Source organism: Chenopodium album, chromosome 27, assembly GCF_948465745.1.
Source record: "Chenopodium album chromosome 27, dcCheAlbu1.1, whole genome shotgun sequence".
In the NCBI taxonomy this organism is placed as follows: domain Eukaryota; kingdom Viridiplantae; phylum Streptophyta; class Magnoliopsida; order Caryophyllales; family Amaranthaceae; genus Chenopodium; species Chenopodium album.
The window spans coordinates 31,537,848-31,553,656 of record NC_137860.1 but is presented as its reverse complement, the minus strand read 5'-3'; the positions used below and the strand labels follow the sequence as shown (position 1 = coordinate 31,553,656).

At 33.6% G+C, this 15,809-nt stretch overlaps 2 protein-coding genes across 3 annotated transcripts; one reads left to right on the top strand and one right to left on the bottom strand.

The window, feature by feature from the left end:
• Positions 1 to 867: 867 nt before the first annotated feature.
• LOC145620428 (nuclear cap-binding protein subunit 2-like) lies at positions 868 to 5,778 on the bottom strand. 2 transcript variants are annotated; one of them, XM_081675106.1, is made up of 10 exons: positions 5,645 to 5,778; positions 4,529 to 4,602; positions 3,286 to 3,509; positions 2,595 to 2,733; positions 2,441 to 2,474; positions 1,871 to 1,984; positions 1,556 to 1,609; positions 1,345 to 1,448; positions 1,108 to 1,191; positions 868 to 994 (listed from the first exon to the last, which is right to left on the bottom strand). In XM_081675106.1, the coding sequence occupies exons 2-9, from the start codon at positions 4,544 to 4,546 to the stop codon at positions 1,117 to 1,119; spliced, it is 762 nt and encodes a 253-aa protein (XP_081531232.1). In that variant the 5' UTR covers positions 4,547 to 4,602; positions 5,645 to 5,778; the 3' UTR covers positions 868 to 994; positions 1,108 to 1,116. The 2 variants fall into 2 exon arrangements, with proteins under 2 accessions (XP_081531232.1, XP_081531231.1); XM_081675105.1 differs by having other exon boundaries at positions 868 to 1,191.
• A 984-nt stretch (positions 5,779 to 6,762) lies between these two features.
• Positions 6,763 to 11,923, top strand: LOC145620637 (protein FMP32, mitochondrial-like). The gene is made up of 7 exons (XM_081675338.1): positions 6,763 to 7,229; positions 7,587 to 7,718; positions 7,856 to 7,915; positions 10,807 to 10,883; positions 10,976 to 11,032; positions 11,146 to 11,212; positions 11,446 to 11,923. The coding sequence occupies exons 1-7, from the start codon at positions 7,047 to 7,049 to the stop codon at positions 11,563 to 11,565; spliced, it is 696 nt and encodes a 231-aa protein (XP_081531464.1). The 5' UTR covers positions 6,763 to 7,046; the 3' UTR covers positions 11,566 to 11,923.
• Positions 11,924 to 15,809: the final 3,886 nt, after the last annotated feature.

Genomic DNA, 15,809 nt, shown 5'->3' with positions numbered 1-15,809 from the left:
ATTGCCCTATTTTTTTTTTTAAGTTTTCTCTTTTGGTTTACTTGGTACCGTAATCAATTATGATATATCTGATCGAACTTTCACTCATTAAATTTACCCAACCAAAAATTCAACAACAATACTTCAATAAGGCAATCTTAATCTTAAGAGGAGCAGAGGAAGTTGTTCACTGGTCATTAAATTACTGAAGTACCTTTTGTGCTAAATATAAGGGACATACATCTTGTTGGACTGTTGGAGCGAGAGATGGTAATATAGTAAAATAATGAACCCCATTATTGATGAGAGTAAAATAAAATGGTACATTACCATAAGTGGAATAGAACATTAAGGGCCTTAGGTGCACTCAAATGGAAAAAAAAAAATGGTATACTTAAGAAACTATTACCTGTTCGACTCTCCATTTTACTCAAACCTTACTTCACTATTTACATACGAGTAAAACATAATAAGAAAATGTACCAATTAAAAAGAAACGAAGGAAATATATTTATCCGAATATATGAAAATTCACGGCATGCACAAAAGAAACTTTTTACTAATTCACGTAGTTGTGACGGTGTTAGATAACTAGCATGACAGTTGGTCACTCAAAATCATAATCCGGTAGGGCAAAAACCTGCACATGATTCCCAGTACTAATTTCAAGTTACTCCATATGCCCCCTGTTTATTTTTAGGCCAGGCAGACATCTTTATATAAATCCAATATGTAATATCTTGTCTTGATAAATGCCAAAATTATGAATCCGTTTCTGGACACTCAGTAGAGATATCCAAGGAAGTATTTCAGAAGTAAAAAGGTCTAAGGTATTACTAATTCCGTCGTCCAGATAGCAACTTCGTACCGAACTTTCTTCGTAGTCCATAACATAAAATTATGGCAGCAGTGAGACATAAGATTTCACAATGAAAAAATTCACATGCTCATATCAAGAGTGTTGCACCTTTCAACACTCAGAGGCTGCATGAACAGATTTTTGGGATCATCAAACCTAAACCGATGTACAACATTTAAAAGATAAACTATCAAAATACAGAAGTTACAGTTTAATTGCAATCTAAACACTCTTGAGCTTCAATCATCAACAATGCTTTCAGCTATTACCTAGTCTGCCTAAGTACGACGCTTTCGATCTTCATCTTCATCTTCATCAGAGTCCCCACTTTCACGGAAACGTGGATTTTTCTCCTGCATGATTTGCAAATAAATTAGCAGCAGCCCTCCTCAAAAAAGCCAAACATAGCTGGTGGTTCACACCTGCCAGGCTTCTACCTCTTAAGAGGTAAAGCCATCGACGGAAAAACTGAATAACAACCAAGGTTTAAAAGAGATAAAACCCACCGGTCTAGATTCATGGTCAACGTTCCTACGGGGTTCATGCTCACTTCTCTTTGGCACGTCAACAGGATGACGATCGTCCTCACGGTGTCGCTTCCGATGGAAATCTTTTAGTCCAAAAAACAAATCATTTCAGATTTCAGAGAAAGCAAGAGTTGACTCACTAACCAATAGGACGCTGTGAAAGAAAATTATGAAGTGACATAGGGGTTACCTCTGCCGTGCCGGTAGTTGCCTCCATGACCATGGCTTCTTTCATTTCTACCATCTGCATTAATATTTGTCATCACTTTCACCGTTAACAATCTGAAGTAATTAGTTGAAAAGATAACTATTGTAAAAAGTAAGTCGGTACACTATACTGTTTCAATTTATACTTGCCAAGTAGTAAGCATTAGTGAGTTTTAAGAGGCAAACACAAATTTGAAATACTAACTATCAGTACTATTTAATAATTATAGCCTACATTCGGGTTTCTTGGTTTGCCATGATGTGCCAAAAATTATCAAGATATAATATAAGAGCTTACAGTTATTAGATGGCATAACAGGCTGAAAAGCTCCCAGAGCTCCAGCACCATAATCCACAAGCGTCCTCTGCACCTCAAGCTCTCTCTGGACCAATTTTCCATAACCACCCCTACGTATGATGAGTTAAGGTAACTGATTGAATGATGAGCAATTACAAGAATGGTACATCAGTTAGCAAGGTTAGTAAAAACATATAAATTAACCAGCACTTAAAACCCTCAGTCCCAAGAACCCCAACAGTAATGGCAGACGAGAAAAAGGCAATGGGTTCGGTATGATGTTGTATGTATAACCACTGTACAAGCTGATCTTCTAATTAAAAATCATATCTACTAGCTTAAAAGCAATAAAAAATGAACAAAAGGTGAGCATATAATCAAGAGGCCTGACTTTGGTCCTGCTAAGATACAGCAGAACCCTAATCCTATTGAAAATAAAGCATATCTGAGATATGACATGACAGCACACTCTCATAGGAATAACATAAAGCAAACGACCTTCAGATAGAGCAATAACCACAATACCAATAAAATTAACTGAGATTTTTTACTTAAATAGAAAAAGGATATCAGGATCATAGTCAGTGCGATATTCGTCCCGCACCTGGAAAAATGGGCAGTGAAAGAATAAGCAGAAAGGTAAGAGCTAAACAATGAGATATCTAACTTCAAAAAAAAACTAGCAAAAAAAGAGAGAAAATGAGACACAACATGACAAACAGACCTGACCACCACTTCGACCACGTCCCCATTGCCTGCCCTCTTGAAAACCCCAGTCAAAGTCCACACGGATAGGGCGATCGTCAAGAATTGTACCACTTATATACTTCACAGCATCTTCAGTATCTTCACGGGAATAGTATCTGTCAAATATAATTTGATGTTGTAATAAGATGTACGGAAAATTTAATCACATATTTTGCACCAAGTCAAAACAATTGTCAAGTTCGTTGATGCACAGTTAGCAAATAACCAAAAAAAATTTTTATACAAAAAAAGATAAATTATTATACACAATAAGTTTGTTCTAGTTGAGAACAGTCTGCAAAAAAAATAAGGGTGAAAATTTGAAACTAGAAAAGCTAGGGTGGAACAAAATAATAATTATTATAAAAGCTCAATAATTTTCAAAATATATTCTTCGTTCATAATGTAAGATGAGGGCAGAGAAGAGGTTTAAACTGAAATGCAAAAGGTAAGTGAGAAGAAAATATTTATCAAATAAGGTATCACCAAATCGTGTCTCATAAAATCATTTATCAATTTCCAGAAATACACATTAAGTTTTTAAAGTATGCCATGTTTATCTAATCAACTGTTTCCATGGCATACTTTAAAAAATCATGTACTCTGTATGATTTAGTGCAAATTCCATACACCTCAGACTAGTATATATGAAGAGAAGTGGTCCTTACAATACAAAACAAAAACCACAAGGAGTTTTTGAATTCTTATCCAAACCCATAATCATCTTTTTAATCTCTCCAACCCGAGAAAATAGCTCATAAACTTGCTCTTCTGTTGTATAGAAAGACATGTTTCCAATATAGACAGTCGTTGAGTTCTTGAGTGCTTCCTCAAATTCTTCTTGGGATCCAGGAAATCTTCTATCTCGGTACGCAGAGAGCTTATTTAAATCCTGATTACGATACAGTAATGAAGATATGTCAAGGAAACATTACACACTAACCAATACATGTACTGCTCTGGCAGGATGTTCATTATGGGAATCTAAAACAAAAGTGGGCACCATTTCAATTAGAGCCGAGGGATGGCTCAATCATCTGATAGAACTGAGCTTTGACCCGTGATAACAGGATCAAGTCAAAATTTCGGGTTTCACAAAGAAAACCAATTCTTTCAAATACAAGCCAAAGATCAAAAGCTCAATATTACATGAATGCCTAAGATTTTACAATAAGCTTAAGATAAAAAAAAAATATTTTAAAAAAAATTAAAATAAAAAAACTAATTACAAACAAGTAGATGCTAAGCATGCAATGTAGTCCATATGTCATGAAATCAACTGCAACTTACCCTATGGCTAGCAGTTGCATAGTTGTAGATAATAATAAAATCTTCATTCATACAAACTCAAAACTTAAAACTTAAATCTAGGGAAATTGCAACTCAAAAAAACAACAAAAATCTTAACTGACAGTCTGTGTCAAAAAAATCTTTTTCTGATAAATGATAGGAAATCATTAGTTTACAACCATTCACGTTATTCCAGGATCTACCTATGTTGGAGTATAGAATGTTGACAAAATATATCAAAAGCCATAAATACTTTACAGCAAATGTTCTGTAATAGTCAAGGATGAGTACTGGTGTACAGCCTATCTGGCAAGATGGCCATTGCAATTCTAACCCATATTCAAAACTCCATATGTACTAATTTGTAAAATGCTTATAGTCAAGCAAATTACTGTTATAATATTTATGCATCTAATATAAATTTTCTACACCTCTTTACCTAAGATTTTGGTATTTAACAAACACCTTAACTTTGTCCAAACTTGTTGATATCAAGAATAGCTTTCTAATGTCCCACATGTCATTCAATTTCTTAAGCATTTACATGTGATAGGCAGCTACAACAAACAGTACAATAAAGGGGGTTTTTTGGAGGGAGAAGGGGGGGGGTGTTCGTCTTACCTTGAATAAAGAAGCCATTTATACTCCAAAAAAAGGGGAGAATTTCAAAGAGTCCACTCTCAATAATTGGTGTCCTGCAAAGATAGGACAAATAATAACTTTCCGTCAAAATGTAGAAGGATTCGGTCATTTTGATGATTAACTGAGTATTAATTTGAGCCATTTACTCCTTCAAACTACCCCTAAATTATCATGGTGACCTTAAACATTCAGCTAACAAGCCCTTGGTTCCCAGTATATACCAGTAATAAACTAATAAATATTTTGAAAAAAAATTACAATTATTGTAAGTGTACCATGAAACTGAAGGCACTACCCAAGTATTTTGACATCAAATAAATCCCTTTACCCATCTCCCTCAGTCTCCCATGCCAAGAATTCATTATCGCACTGTTTCCCTAAATAGGCCTTCACATATATGATTCCAGCATAAGCGAAACTATTCAGAAAATTCACTATGTTTCACAATGAACCAACAATTGATTTTGCCCCATTTCGGTAATTTTTAACCTTGGTTTGAACAGAACGAGAAACTGATATCAACAACTACTACCATCATAGTAAAGTGATTAATGTTTCAGGAAAGAAGGAATATTTGGGACAGCTTAACCATGTCCCGAGTTTGAGCCCGGCTCGTATCCAGATTAGCCAGAGCCTATGAGTAGGTCCAACACAAAGAGATTCCATAATAATTGCTAAACCTTCAAGCCGAGCCTGCATAGGAGTAGGCTCGACTTGGCTTTAGACATGCTCGGCTAGAGATCAAAGCTCGACGAGCCTCAAAAACCAAGCTCATCTGATTAGGTTTAAATAATGCAACACATTAACAACCAAATTTGACTCAATTCTCAAATTAGTCTCAAAAAACCACATAAAATCTTTCTGGCTTATGAATATCAACGTAAATTGCACATATCAATAATCTAGCAACAAAATCATTCGTTATAACCCTTCAAAACTACAGTAATTGTAAACAAAAGTTCAGTAATTCAAGAAAGAATCGACGTTATAAGAACCCTAAATTAACAATACTGACAACTAGAACGATAATGCGAAATTAAACCCTAGAATTTGAAATTGATAAGATGATTAAAAAGATAGTTGAAAACACCTTACCTCAGAAACTTCTTCAGTGAAGCAAAGAAAACCAAGAAGCCGCTTCAATGAAGAACTCGGAGTGCGCTTCAATGGAGGAGAGAGAAAGTGGGGTGCAGCGTACAAGTGAGAAGCTCCCAAGGGGGAAAACAAAGAAAAGAAAGATTAATGAAATAAGTAATATCAACCGTCAGATCTTAATAATATCGACGATCAGAATTATATTTATTTAATTTTTTTTCATTATACGGTTATACTTTGCTCAAGTGAAATGAACAAAACTAAACTGATTAGAACTGAGCTGAACTGAACTGAATAGAGCTGAAATGAATTGTTTATGAGTGGTTATTGAGAGCTGGAAATTAGGAGCTGAACTTAATTGAATTAAACTGAAATTAAGCTGAAAAGAACAGGCCCTTAGGCTTTTTTTAACTTTATGATTGGATACTTGGTTGAGGCTTGCTTCACGAAATATTTTGAGTATCATTTTTCAAATTTCAATTTAAATTTATGCTATGTACCATGAACAAGTGTTGGTTAGTATTGTAATAAAGAAAGAACCTTTTCAGTTAATATTGTTTTAAGTATTTATATATGATACTAAACATGTGACATTAACTTAAGCACTGATCCAATATAATTATTCTTAGAATTGTTCTTGTAAATAGTTGTAGGCTTGTACCCACATTGGAGCAGTGTTTGGCATCCTCACTAGTTTACTCAGCCGATATGTACAGTATGTATAGATACACTTAATTAATATCATTATATCAAACAAGTAAATCATGGTTTTAAAAGAGATCAAATGAAAGTTAAAGAGATGAAATTCACAAATTTAAACATTTATGATTTGCATATGTACCACCAACATTATATTCAATGTTTTGTTTATTAAGTCATCATAATTACGTACCACTTAAAAATTCATATGATAAGGATAGTTTAACTGGCTAGAGCTTCTTTCCCGATTTCTGGGGATCATGAGATCAATTTCCATCTTCCGCTCTTTACCTGGATTGAGATTATGATGAAAATTAGGCTACGGTCTTAAGAGAAGACGTAATTACATTATAGTTGTACAATTTTGTCTATGTTGGGTGTGATTTATCAGTTTGACTACATGAACACGGAAGCAAAGCATCCCGGGGTCGGGAGTACTATACACGCCAATACGACTCGCTGAATATCTTCCCTGAAACTTCCCATTTTATAGGCCGCCCCTTTTCCTCCTCCATTTCTTTCTCTCTCCTCTTTTTCTCTCCCTTTGTCTCCCGCCACTTTCTTCTTCGCTTTTCCGATTCAATTTTCCAGAAAAAATGGTGGAATTCTTCGCTTAAAATTCTTCCAATTTCTTGTTGCTAAAGCTCGTTTAATTCGTCGAAATTCGTAGATAAAATTTTACCAAATTTAATCTGATTCTTCAATGGCTGCTGCTAAGCGCGCGATTCAATTCGGTGTAAATTCGAGTGGGTTCTTCGCTAATTCGAGAGGTTTTGCAGCTGTGGATCCGCAGATTAGCCGATTCAATCGTAATTTCCGGCAATTCTCTCAGCTTCAAGCTCCCAATAATAATCGGCGTGGATTACTTGTTGATACTTTAGCTCTGGTACTACATTTCTCTTCTCATTTTATCCGATTTCGTGATGATTTCTTTGATTTTGTTAAAATTTTGTGCATATTTTATCTGCGTTCAGTTGTTAAATTAAAATATTTGCGTTGAAATTATAGTATTATACTTCATTTTGTAGTTTCAGATTCAATATTTCTTATACTCTGAATTGTGGTTCTTTTAATGGCTGATTTTGTAGTAAAAATAAGTACATTGCAATATCATGCTGTTTTTGCCTGTTTGCGATTTAATTGCTAGAACTTGTACTATTAATTTGGCTGATTTGCGGAACATGACAAATCTATTGAGATTTTAGGTTTGAGTATGCAAATTAATTGTTGATGAATAATATAGGTGAGGAATTTGGAGGCACAAGGTGTTCCGCAGAAGCAGGCTGAGGCAATAACAAATGCAATTATTCAAGTTGTTGGTGACAGCATGGAGAATATGTCACAATCCTTTGTTTCTAAGTCGGAAATGCAAAAGGTATAATTATGGTTTGTTTTGTTTTTCAATATCTCCGGATTTGTTATATACGACTAATACGAGTAGTAGAGTATTATTAAGGTTTCCGTATGCTTCCATCGAACTTATTGATCTATTGTTGTCTGAATGTGGTGTAGACGGAAATGCTTCAGGATTCAAACATTTCCAGATTCAAAGGTGAAGTAAAAACCTCTCAGGTATAAAAACAAGCTATTAGTACTCTATACTTGCTTGCCTTGCAAAATTTATTGAAGATTAAGCATGAAATGTTATTCAAAGTGATGGTGTACTATAAAAATAAGAAGCTCTATGTTCATTTCCCATCTATGTGAAGTGCTTTGTAATGGAGAAATTCCATGATAGATACTTTGTATTTACTGCATGAATATGGATTGATTTCTATTTGGTTGGATGACTTGATTCACTTGAATATGTGTCAAATTGATCCAAAATTATGTTAGTGTAGCAATTCCAGAACTACAGTCTGAAAGATTCTCATGTTTGAGCAATTGAATGTACTCTCCTGGAGAGCAATTTGGTTTGTTAACAGTATACACCGTAGGCTTGTCTTGTTCCACCTGAAGTCTTTTTATCAACTAGTCATTGCCTTTCTATTCTGTCCCATTTGTGAAAAAAAAAAAAAAAAAAAAAAAAAAAACGCCTTATTTCTGTGAGATTGTCAATTAGGATAGGATTTTTAAAATTTTATTTGTTCAAGCAGACAATTCACTTAACGTACAAAGGGTCTTTTTAATACAAGTTTTTTTGACTGAAAATATGGAGAATATACTCCGTAGTTTTTAAATACAGTGCAACAAACTTTGCAATATCATATATATTGAAAGGATGAACATTGATTGACCTGCAGCTTGCACTTGCTTATTCGGACTCATCACTTATCTTGGGTGTTACCTTCCCATTGGTGATAACTCACTGATGAATTCGCCCTTTCTGTCTGAAAAGTTGGAATGCCTGGATAAGGCTTATAGTTTCACATAACAGGAACTGCAAGCCCTTTTTTTTCATTTTTCATTTTTTTTTTTTTTCCTTTTCATTCCAGCTCCTCTTATATTGTCTTCTTCCTTATGCTGTCCTGATAAACCTCACCTCCCCCTTGTAATTCTACTTCTCAATTACTTGAATAAAGCATATGGACCAGACTACAATATGACTCCTACCCTGTATAATACCTGGAGCTTTTCATGGTTATTTTAAAAGCAAATTAAATCTGGTAGAGATCTTCATAAAGAGCGAGAGTCACTTGTCTTACACCTTTTTACCTCCTGAATACTCTGTATGTAACTGAGGAAAAGTAAGTTATTCTATTGACAAGAAAGCTAAGCTGAATTTACAGCATTAAAAATCGTGTCATGTGAGCTAGGAAAAAGGAACAGTGCAGGGAAAAGATGTTCCTCGCTTGGAGATTGTGGACCTTCTTATGGCAAGTGATACTTGTGCTGTATTGATATGTTCATTAGAAATATCCCTTAACCACGGTTGGATAAATGCCAGATTAAAAATAGCTTGTTATTCTTGTTCATTGTAAAAATCATGTTGTCAATAGGATTTTTGTACTTTTAATACCCCTTTCTGCCTAAGAAACCCCTTAACGTAAATGTATCGAGGTTAATGTTGATATTATTTTGGAAAATTTGGGAGTGTAAGGCAAAATGGTGAATTTGAGCTGAATTATTAACTAGCAGTCTTACCATTGTTGAAAGTTTAAATAGTTTTTTGTTTGATTTTAGTTATCTCAAGGCTTATAGAGTAATAAGTGAGACTATCATTGTATTGTTAGTCACACCCTCAAGCTTTAAACATTCATCCCAACTTCCAAACAGTGCCAATTGAGAACTCTCCTCCTCACATCTCAGTTTTATTGCACTTCTTTGTCTACTTGCTGGGTGAAGATGTTTCTTTGTTGCACTATGTTTCTGATAAGGTGAAAATTGTGGCATCATTGAAGACCGAAGGGTTATTGATTTTGGAGTGTAAATATTGAAGATATAAAATCAATCTATTCTGCATTGAGAGTGACAAGTCTGACAACATATATGATTAATTATACTGCAAGAGCTTTTAATATGAGATTTAAAGCCTCTCTATTAGTTATCAGAAAAATGTGGCCAAAGTACATGATAAATGTTGATTACAATAATTGTATCTGTTGAGAGCAAAAAGACTTTTTGCGATTTAGTTGATGTGATGAACTGATCATTGTCATCATCTCCCTCCTTCCGACTGTGTTTGTCCATTTTTTTTATTCTGGGATGTTTAATGAAATTTCTAATTAGTTAATGACTGTGTAAGTGTGTATGTATATAACTAATTGTCTGTATTCCTATTTGGTTTTTTTTCCCCTTATTTAACATTCTATTGGTGAGTTGTGAAAAGTCAACATCTAAAAAATCTAATGTGTTGTACACTATATTTGTGAATTTTTTATTATTTTTTATTTATTTTGTAAACCGCTTCTTGATATAGTTGTTAACCAATAAACTTTAGGTAGGCTAGGTATAAATTCAGCTGCATACACTTATCATAGGCTAGGATAATTGTATGCAGCTGAATAAACAGCGACAACTATCCCTGTATGCCATAGATTCAAATGGATGTAACTATGTAAGTGACTGATTTATAACTTATAGTACTACTTCAAAATATTACTTCAGATTTACTTGTGACTTGAATGATGATGGGTTAAATTTACTAACCTCATCATTAACTTGTCCAAAATTGTATATTGTTTGTCTGTTAGCATAGATAGATTTGTTTTAGAATTTGGGCTGTCAAAATTATTGAATTAACTATCAAGATTTTGTCAAACATTTGGCCACAAAATTTAATTGTGGCTTTGTGCGATTAAGAAATGAAGGGAATATACTTTTGAAACATGATTGACTAAGGCACTGCAGGGGGGTGGGGGGGTAGATATAATTCCAAGTGCATATCTTCATAACATAAGGCAATTTTCTATCAACGACTACGGTTCGATTGTTGTTAGCAGGGACATTAATTTCCTTGTTTAGAGAGACCAAAAATGCAACTCTCATATTTCTTACTTTGAACTACTTTTTATCGTTTGCAGGATCATCATTTTTCCTTGTTACAAAGAGAGAATGAAAAGCTTCAGAATGATATTGAAAAGCTGCGTAGTGAGCTGAAGTGAGTTCTATCACTACGTATATTTCTTGTTTACTTAAACTGGATATCTGGATTTAATCCTTGGTCTAGAATTTAATTGATATTTGGAATAGGTATGAAGTTGACAAGGTAACAGCTGGACAGCGTTTGGATTTAAATCTTGAAAAAGGGTGAGCACTGAAAATACTTTATTTACTTGATTTAGCAGTTTTTTCTGGTGATATTTTGTCTCATTCGACGTCCTTGTTTACTCTGCCTGAGCTTATAGTTAATATGCATGCAGGCGCATACGTGATGAACTTGCTAATCAGAAGGCAGAAAACAACAACCTTACCAATAAACTCGATCGAGTGAGTAATTATGCCCTCATTTAATTTTAGAGCTTCAGTTGAGGATTGCATTTGCATGGCTGATTGCATATTGACATTTCAATTCAATATTTGCTTGACAAGAGAATTAATTGGTGTAAAGTAACATCGCATCTTGAGTTGAGTTGAGCTGAGTTGTGGCTTCAATTTTGAGGCTAAAGTATTTTGAGGTTAACTTTGGATTAAATGATTGATTCATAAACCTTGGCCTCCAGGAAATTAATGCGCTGAAAGCTCAACTGGAAGCTGGAAAGGTAGAGTTGATCAGATTCTGCATCGGTACGCTTGCCTCCACTGTTGCTGTTGGTCTTGCTTTCTTTCGAGTATTCAAGTAGGTGCACTTTGGTATTAATGGAATGGCTACAAGCATACATGATTCTTTTCAAGACCACTAGGAGCCTATGACCATAGCCGTACGTAAAAGGTTCAAATTCATTCTTATCTGGCAGTATTTTTTCTATGCCGGAATTTGATAACATCCTAGCTATCATTTTCAGTTGTCAACACTAAGTTCCTGGTGCAAGAGTGATTATATGTACAGATTTTGTAGTCTTAAATCTGTGTAGTCTTTTTTGTATGACAGTAACTGTATTTGAAAAAAAAAAAAAAAAAATACTACAGAAATGGGGAAGAAGTAAAAGTAAAAGCCGCCTGTTGCTTTGTGATTATGCTGCAATGCAGTATCATAGTTTACTTCGTGTATGTGTATCTTACAGTGGAAGTTTTTTAGTTTGATGTAAAACAATGATTTAGCAGGTGTTGAACCGTGCACTTTTCATTCAAAAAAAGCTTCATTGTGAACAATTGGTCACAAACAGCCAAAATCAACAATGAGTTTTTTTTTTTTTTGTTTTTTTTTTTTTTTTTTTTTTTTGTGGGGGAGAATAATGAGGATTGTTGATTGTTAAGTATGGAGTAACAAATACCAAAATAGTACTTCCTCCACTTTTCAAATACTTGGGGTTCCCAAAAAGCCCTAAGGGGTCTATCTAAATTCATTCTATTCATGAGTTCATGGTTTGGCCCACCTATCAATTTCATATTGTAAAATGTCTTCACTTTGCAAGTGTTGGTTATGTCCATACTATCAGTACCTGCACACTTACCGCGGTTATATGTCCCTGTCATCCCACTCCGATTTGAAAACCGCCCATTCATTGACTGAAATGTGAAGAGGAAAGAGAAGAGAAGAACGCCAAAGATGGTAACCTTGGAGATCTCGTCAGGGACTGACATTGTAGGCGGAGACTGGATCCTCAGTGTTCCCATTAGCAATGATCTGCTGAGACTGTCCCTTTGGTACCATATTGGGCTGTTGGCAAGGCCCATTACAACTTCTTACCTCTTTTGGGCCTATCAAATCTCTAATGGGCTGAACAGTTCTTCCATTGCCTTAATTGCAGATGCAATTGTCAAAGGATCTAATTAAGAACAGAATGACTCAGCAATTTTTATTTATTTTTTTTTTTTGGGGAAATGACTATCAGCAATTGTGTGATTAGTATGTCACCTTCATTGAATAATTTTTATGCCTTACAAATTTTATTTTATTTATTCTACAACGACTGTTTTTAGAAAATTCGTAATAAGGTGTCATGTTTACCACAACTTTGAAATGGTAAAATCTCTCATACTTTCGCGACATAAGATGCTCATTAGCGAGTTGAACGATACAAAAAGTATGTAAATTGTCGAATAATTAATACTAAAAAGTCTCTTAATTAATAATGATTTATCGTTAATTATGGGGGTCAGGCAAGTCACTAGCATGTAGGTAGCTAGTAGCTCGTTCATGGCTTAGTTGATTACCATGTTGTCGACATGTATATGGCGTTTTCTCTCTCCTGTTCATGGCCTCATTACCTTCAATAATCCTCTTCACGTCTTAATTATAAATTTGACATTCTAACTAGATTAATATTTGCATGCCAACTATATTATGTACTGTACATTGAAGTAAATTACGAAGTATTATTAGGCAGTATGTACAAACTTTAGGTCTTTGACTTTTATTTACCTTCTACTCTGTTATTTTGAACAGTCAAATTCAAAATCTACGGCTTTTACTTATGAATAAAGGTATACAACTTTAAGATTATCTAACCATAGAGGTTAGAATAACATCTTTCTTTCTTATTTTGTAAGAAAAAAAGGTCAATGCTCTCTCCGTCTAATTTTGATATGCCCGTTTCTCATATTTTACGGGAGTTGAGTTTTTATCTTAGGTAACACTTTAATGCAATACTCCGTAATTCTGTAAATGATGATATAAACATGCTTATGTCTCATAACTTGAATATAACCGATTCACATTCAATACTTTAACCAATTAATACAGTTTATATGTAGTTCGTATATTATTATATAAAATTATATATTATCCTTAAATTATGTCACATTGTCACACGTAAATAGCATACCATGATACCAGTTGTATAATACGCGGGTTTGAATAATATTATTGCTTAATAATTAAGGTATACACTTCCAAAAGATGAAGCCGGCTGTTAAGATTTTCATAGAATAAAATTAAATTGATATACGTAAATCTTGTCACATGCAGCACCGACAAACGTAGATTCTACACCACAGTTGTGTAGAGAAAAGGAAATAAAGTTTGATTTTTTAAATTAAATTAATTAATGAAAATATTGTCTGCTAAATTATGAGAATGTTAGTTGTTATAAAATTCAAGATGTTAAGTTGCAGAATCTATCTCAGTATGCTTGTATTGTTGTATGAGTTGTGCTAGGGCCGCCAAGTTGGTTCCTTTATGTTGATTAGATTCAATCATGTTTTACACGGAAGCTAACTGAGCTGTGGAGCTGTATACTACCTCGGTTCTTTTTTGTTCAACTCGTTTATTATTTATTGGGTCAAGAATATTTTGATCATCTATTGATATTAATGAACATATCTATAATTATCACTTGTGATCTTGTTTAGAATTATTTCAATGTATAATTTTCAAGTATCAAACTTTTACTTGTACAATTTACTTTAGTACGCAATTAAAGATATAATTGGTCAAACATGCACGTTGAAAACCGCATAAAATACAAGCTAGTGAGTAGAACAAAATAAAATAAAGAGAGTATATTCATTTACATTTTTATTTTTTGTTTTCTTTTTATTTATTTATTTATTTATTTATTTATTTTTTTGAAGGGTATTTATTTATTTATTATTTATATATATATATATATTTATATTTTGTCTTAAAAAAAAGATTGAAGCAATTAAAGATATTGAAATGAGGATCGGATATTCCTGTTTTGTACAACTTGCTAATAGAAAAAAATGTAAAGGAATATCTTCAATAAAGACATTAGCTATTCCTTGAAACAAGTCAATGAGAATCAAATGATTGTTTCAAATTTTGAGCTTTAAACATATTGTGATTTTATTTGACAATCCATCTGAATGTTAGGATTTGAAGAGAAAAGAAGGGAAGGAAAAGTGTGCATTTATATATTTTCCTTCATTTAGAAATTAATTCGAGCAAGAAAACATTAGGAAAGTGACGAATTCTTTTTTCTTCTAATAAACCAAATCGATCTTTCTAGAGCCAAAAAGGTTCTAATAGATGGAAACACGGGTTCACTTCTCTATCCAATTTTCTTTGACTATGTCCTCTTCACATCCTTCTTTTAACTTATTTTAGTAAAATTAAATTTAAATAAATTCAATGTACATCAATAACGACTATTTAATTTCTATTCGTTAATTTCAATAAAGATTTTCGCGCACCCTTTCTACTCACATCACCACATTGCTATTCCCTAGATAACATTTGTATTTTAAACAAGGGTAACTAAATATCCCAAAGCCCAAATATTTGGTCATATCAAGTGTATGGAACTACATTATAGGCAGGTCCCAAGTTTCACAATTACACTATCCACCAATCTATGCAATTTATCCAAACATAATGAGTATGTATAGTATGAGTATTGAGTACGTAGTATCTTGACTAAATAATGTATTGTATGTTATCTTCATTTACTCTATCTACCAGGGGCCCCTCTGTTGCCACTACCACTGTTTTTGTGTTCCTCCCAACACTCCTTATATCCTTTCCATCACACTTCCCCAAAACAGTTATAATTCTATCAGTGGTCATGCATGGTAGTTAAACATTATTCATGCATGCTATTGGTAGCTGGTACGAAGGGCCTGTTCTGATTTACTAAATTAAACTGATTAGAGCTGAAATGAATTGTTTAAGAGAGAATGAAATCAAGATCTGAATTGATTAGAGCTGAATTGAACTAAGATTAAGCTGAAGAAAACAGGCCCGAAGTATTAGTATTATGAATATAATTCATTGCTCGGATATTTAATTTGGATCCTACCTTCTAGTTCTCAATTGTTTATCCCACAGTCATATTTTATTTCAACAAAGTATGGTTGAATGAAATTGACGAATATATAAATAATAAAACGTAATTAACATAGAATATAACTTAAAACTTAAAGAAAACATAGCAAACTTTAAAAGACGAAGGGAGTATGCATTTGCATTAAAAAGGCACAAAGAGAACTTCAATTTTGAATTCTTGTTTGTTTTGGCATTATA

What these genes read in the sequence shown, in the direction of transcription:
- LOC145620428 (XM_081675105.1), bottom strand. An exon ending in TGTGGTTTTTGTTTTGTATT is followed by an intron (nt 2,734 to 3,285) that starts GTAAGGACCACT and finishes TATATTTGACAG; the next exon opens with ATACTATTCCCGTGAAGATA. An exon ending in TGTTATGCCATCTAATAACT is followed by an intron (nt 1,610 to 1,870) that starts GTAAGCTCTTAT and finishes ATATTAATGCAG; the next exon opens with ATGGTAGAAATGAAAGAAGC.
- LOC145620637 (XM_081675338.1), top strand. Translation starts at nt 7,047, where the DNA reads ATGGCTGCTGCTAAGCGCGCGATTCAATTCGGTGTAAATTCGAGTGGG. An exon ending in CTAAGTCGGAAATGCAAAAG is followed by an intron (nt 7,719 to 7,855) that starts GTATAATTATGG and finishes AATGTGGTGTAG; the next exon opens with ACGGAAATGCTTCAGGATTC. An exon ending in GTGAAGTAAAAACCTCTCAG is followed by an intron (nt 7,916 to 10,806) that starts GTATAAAAACAA and finishes TATCGTTTGCAG; the next exon opens with GATCATCATTTTTCCTTGTT.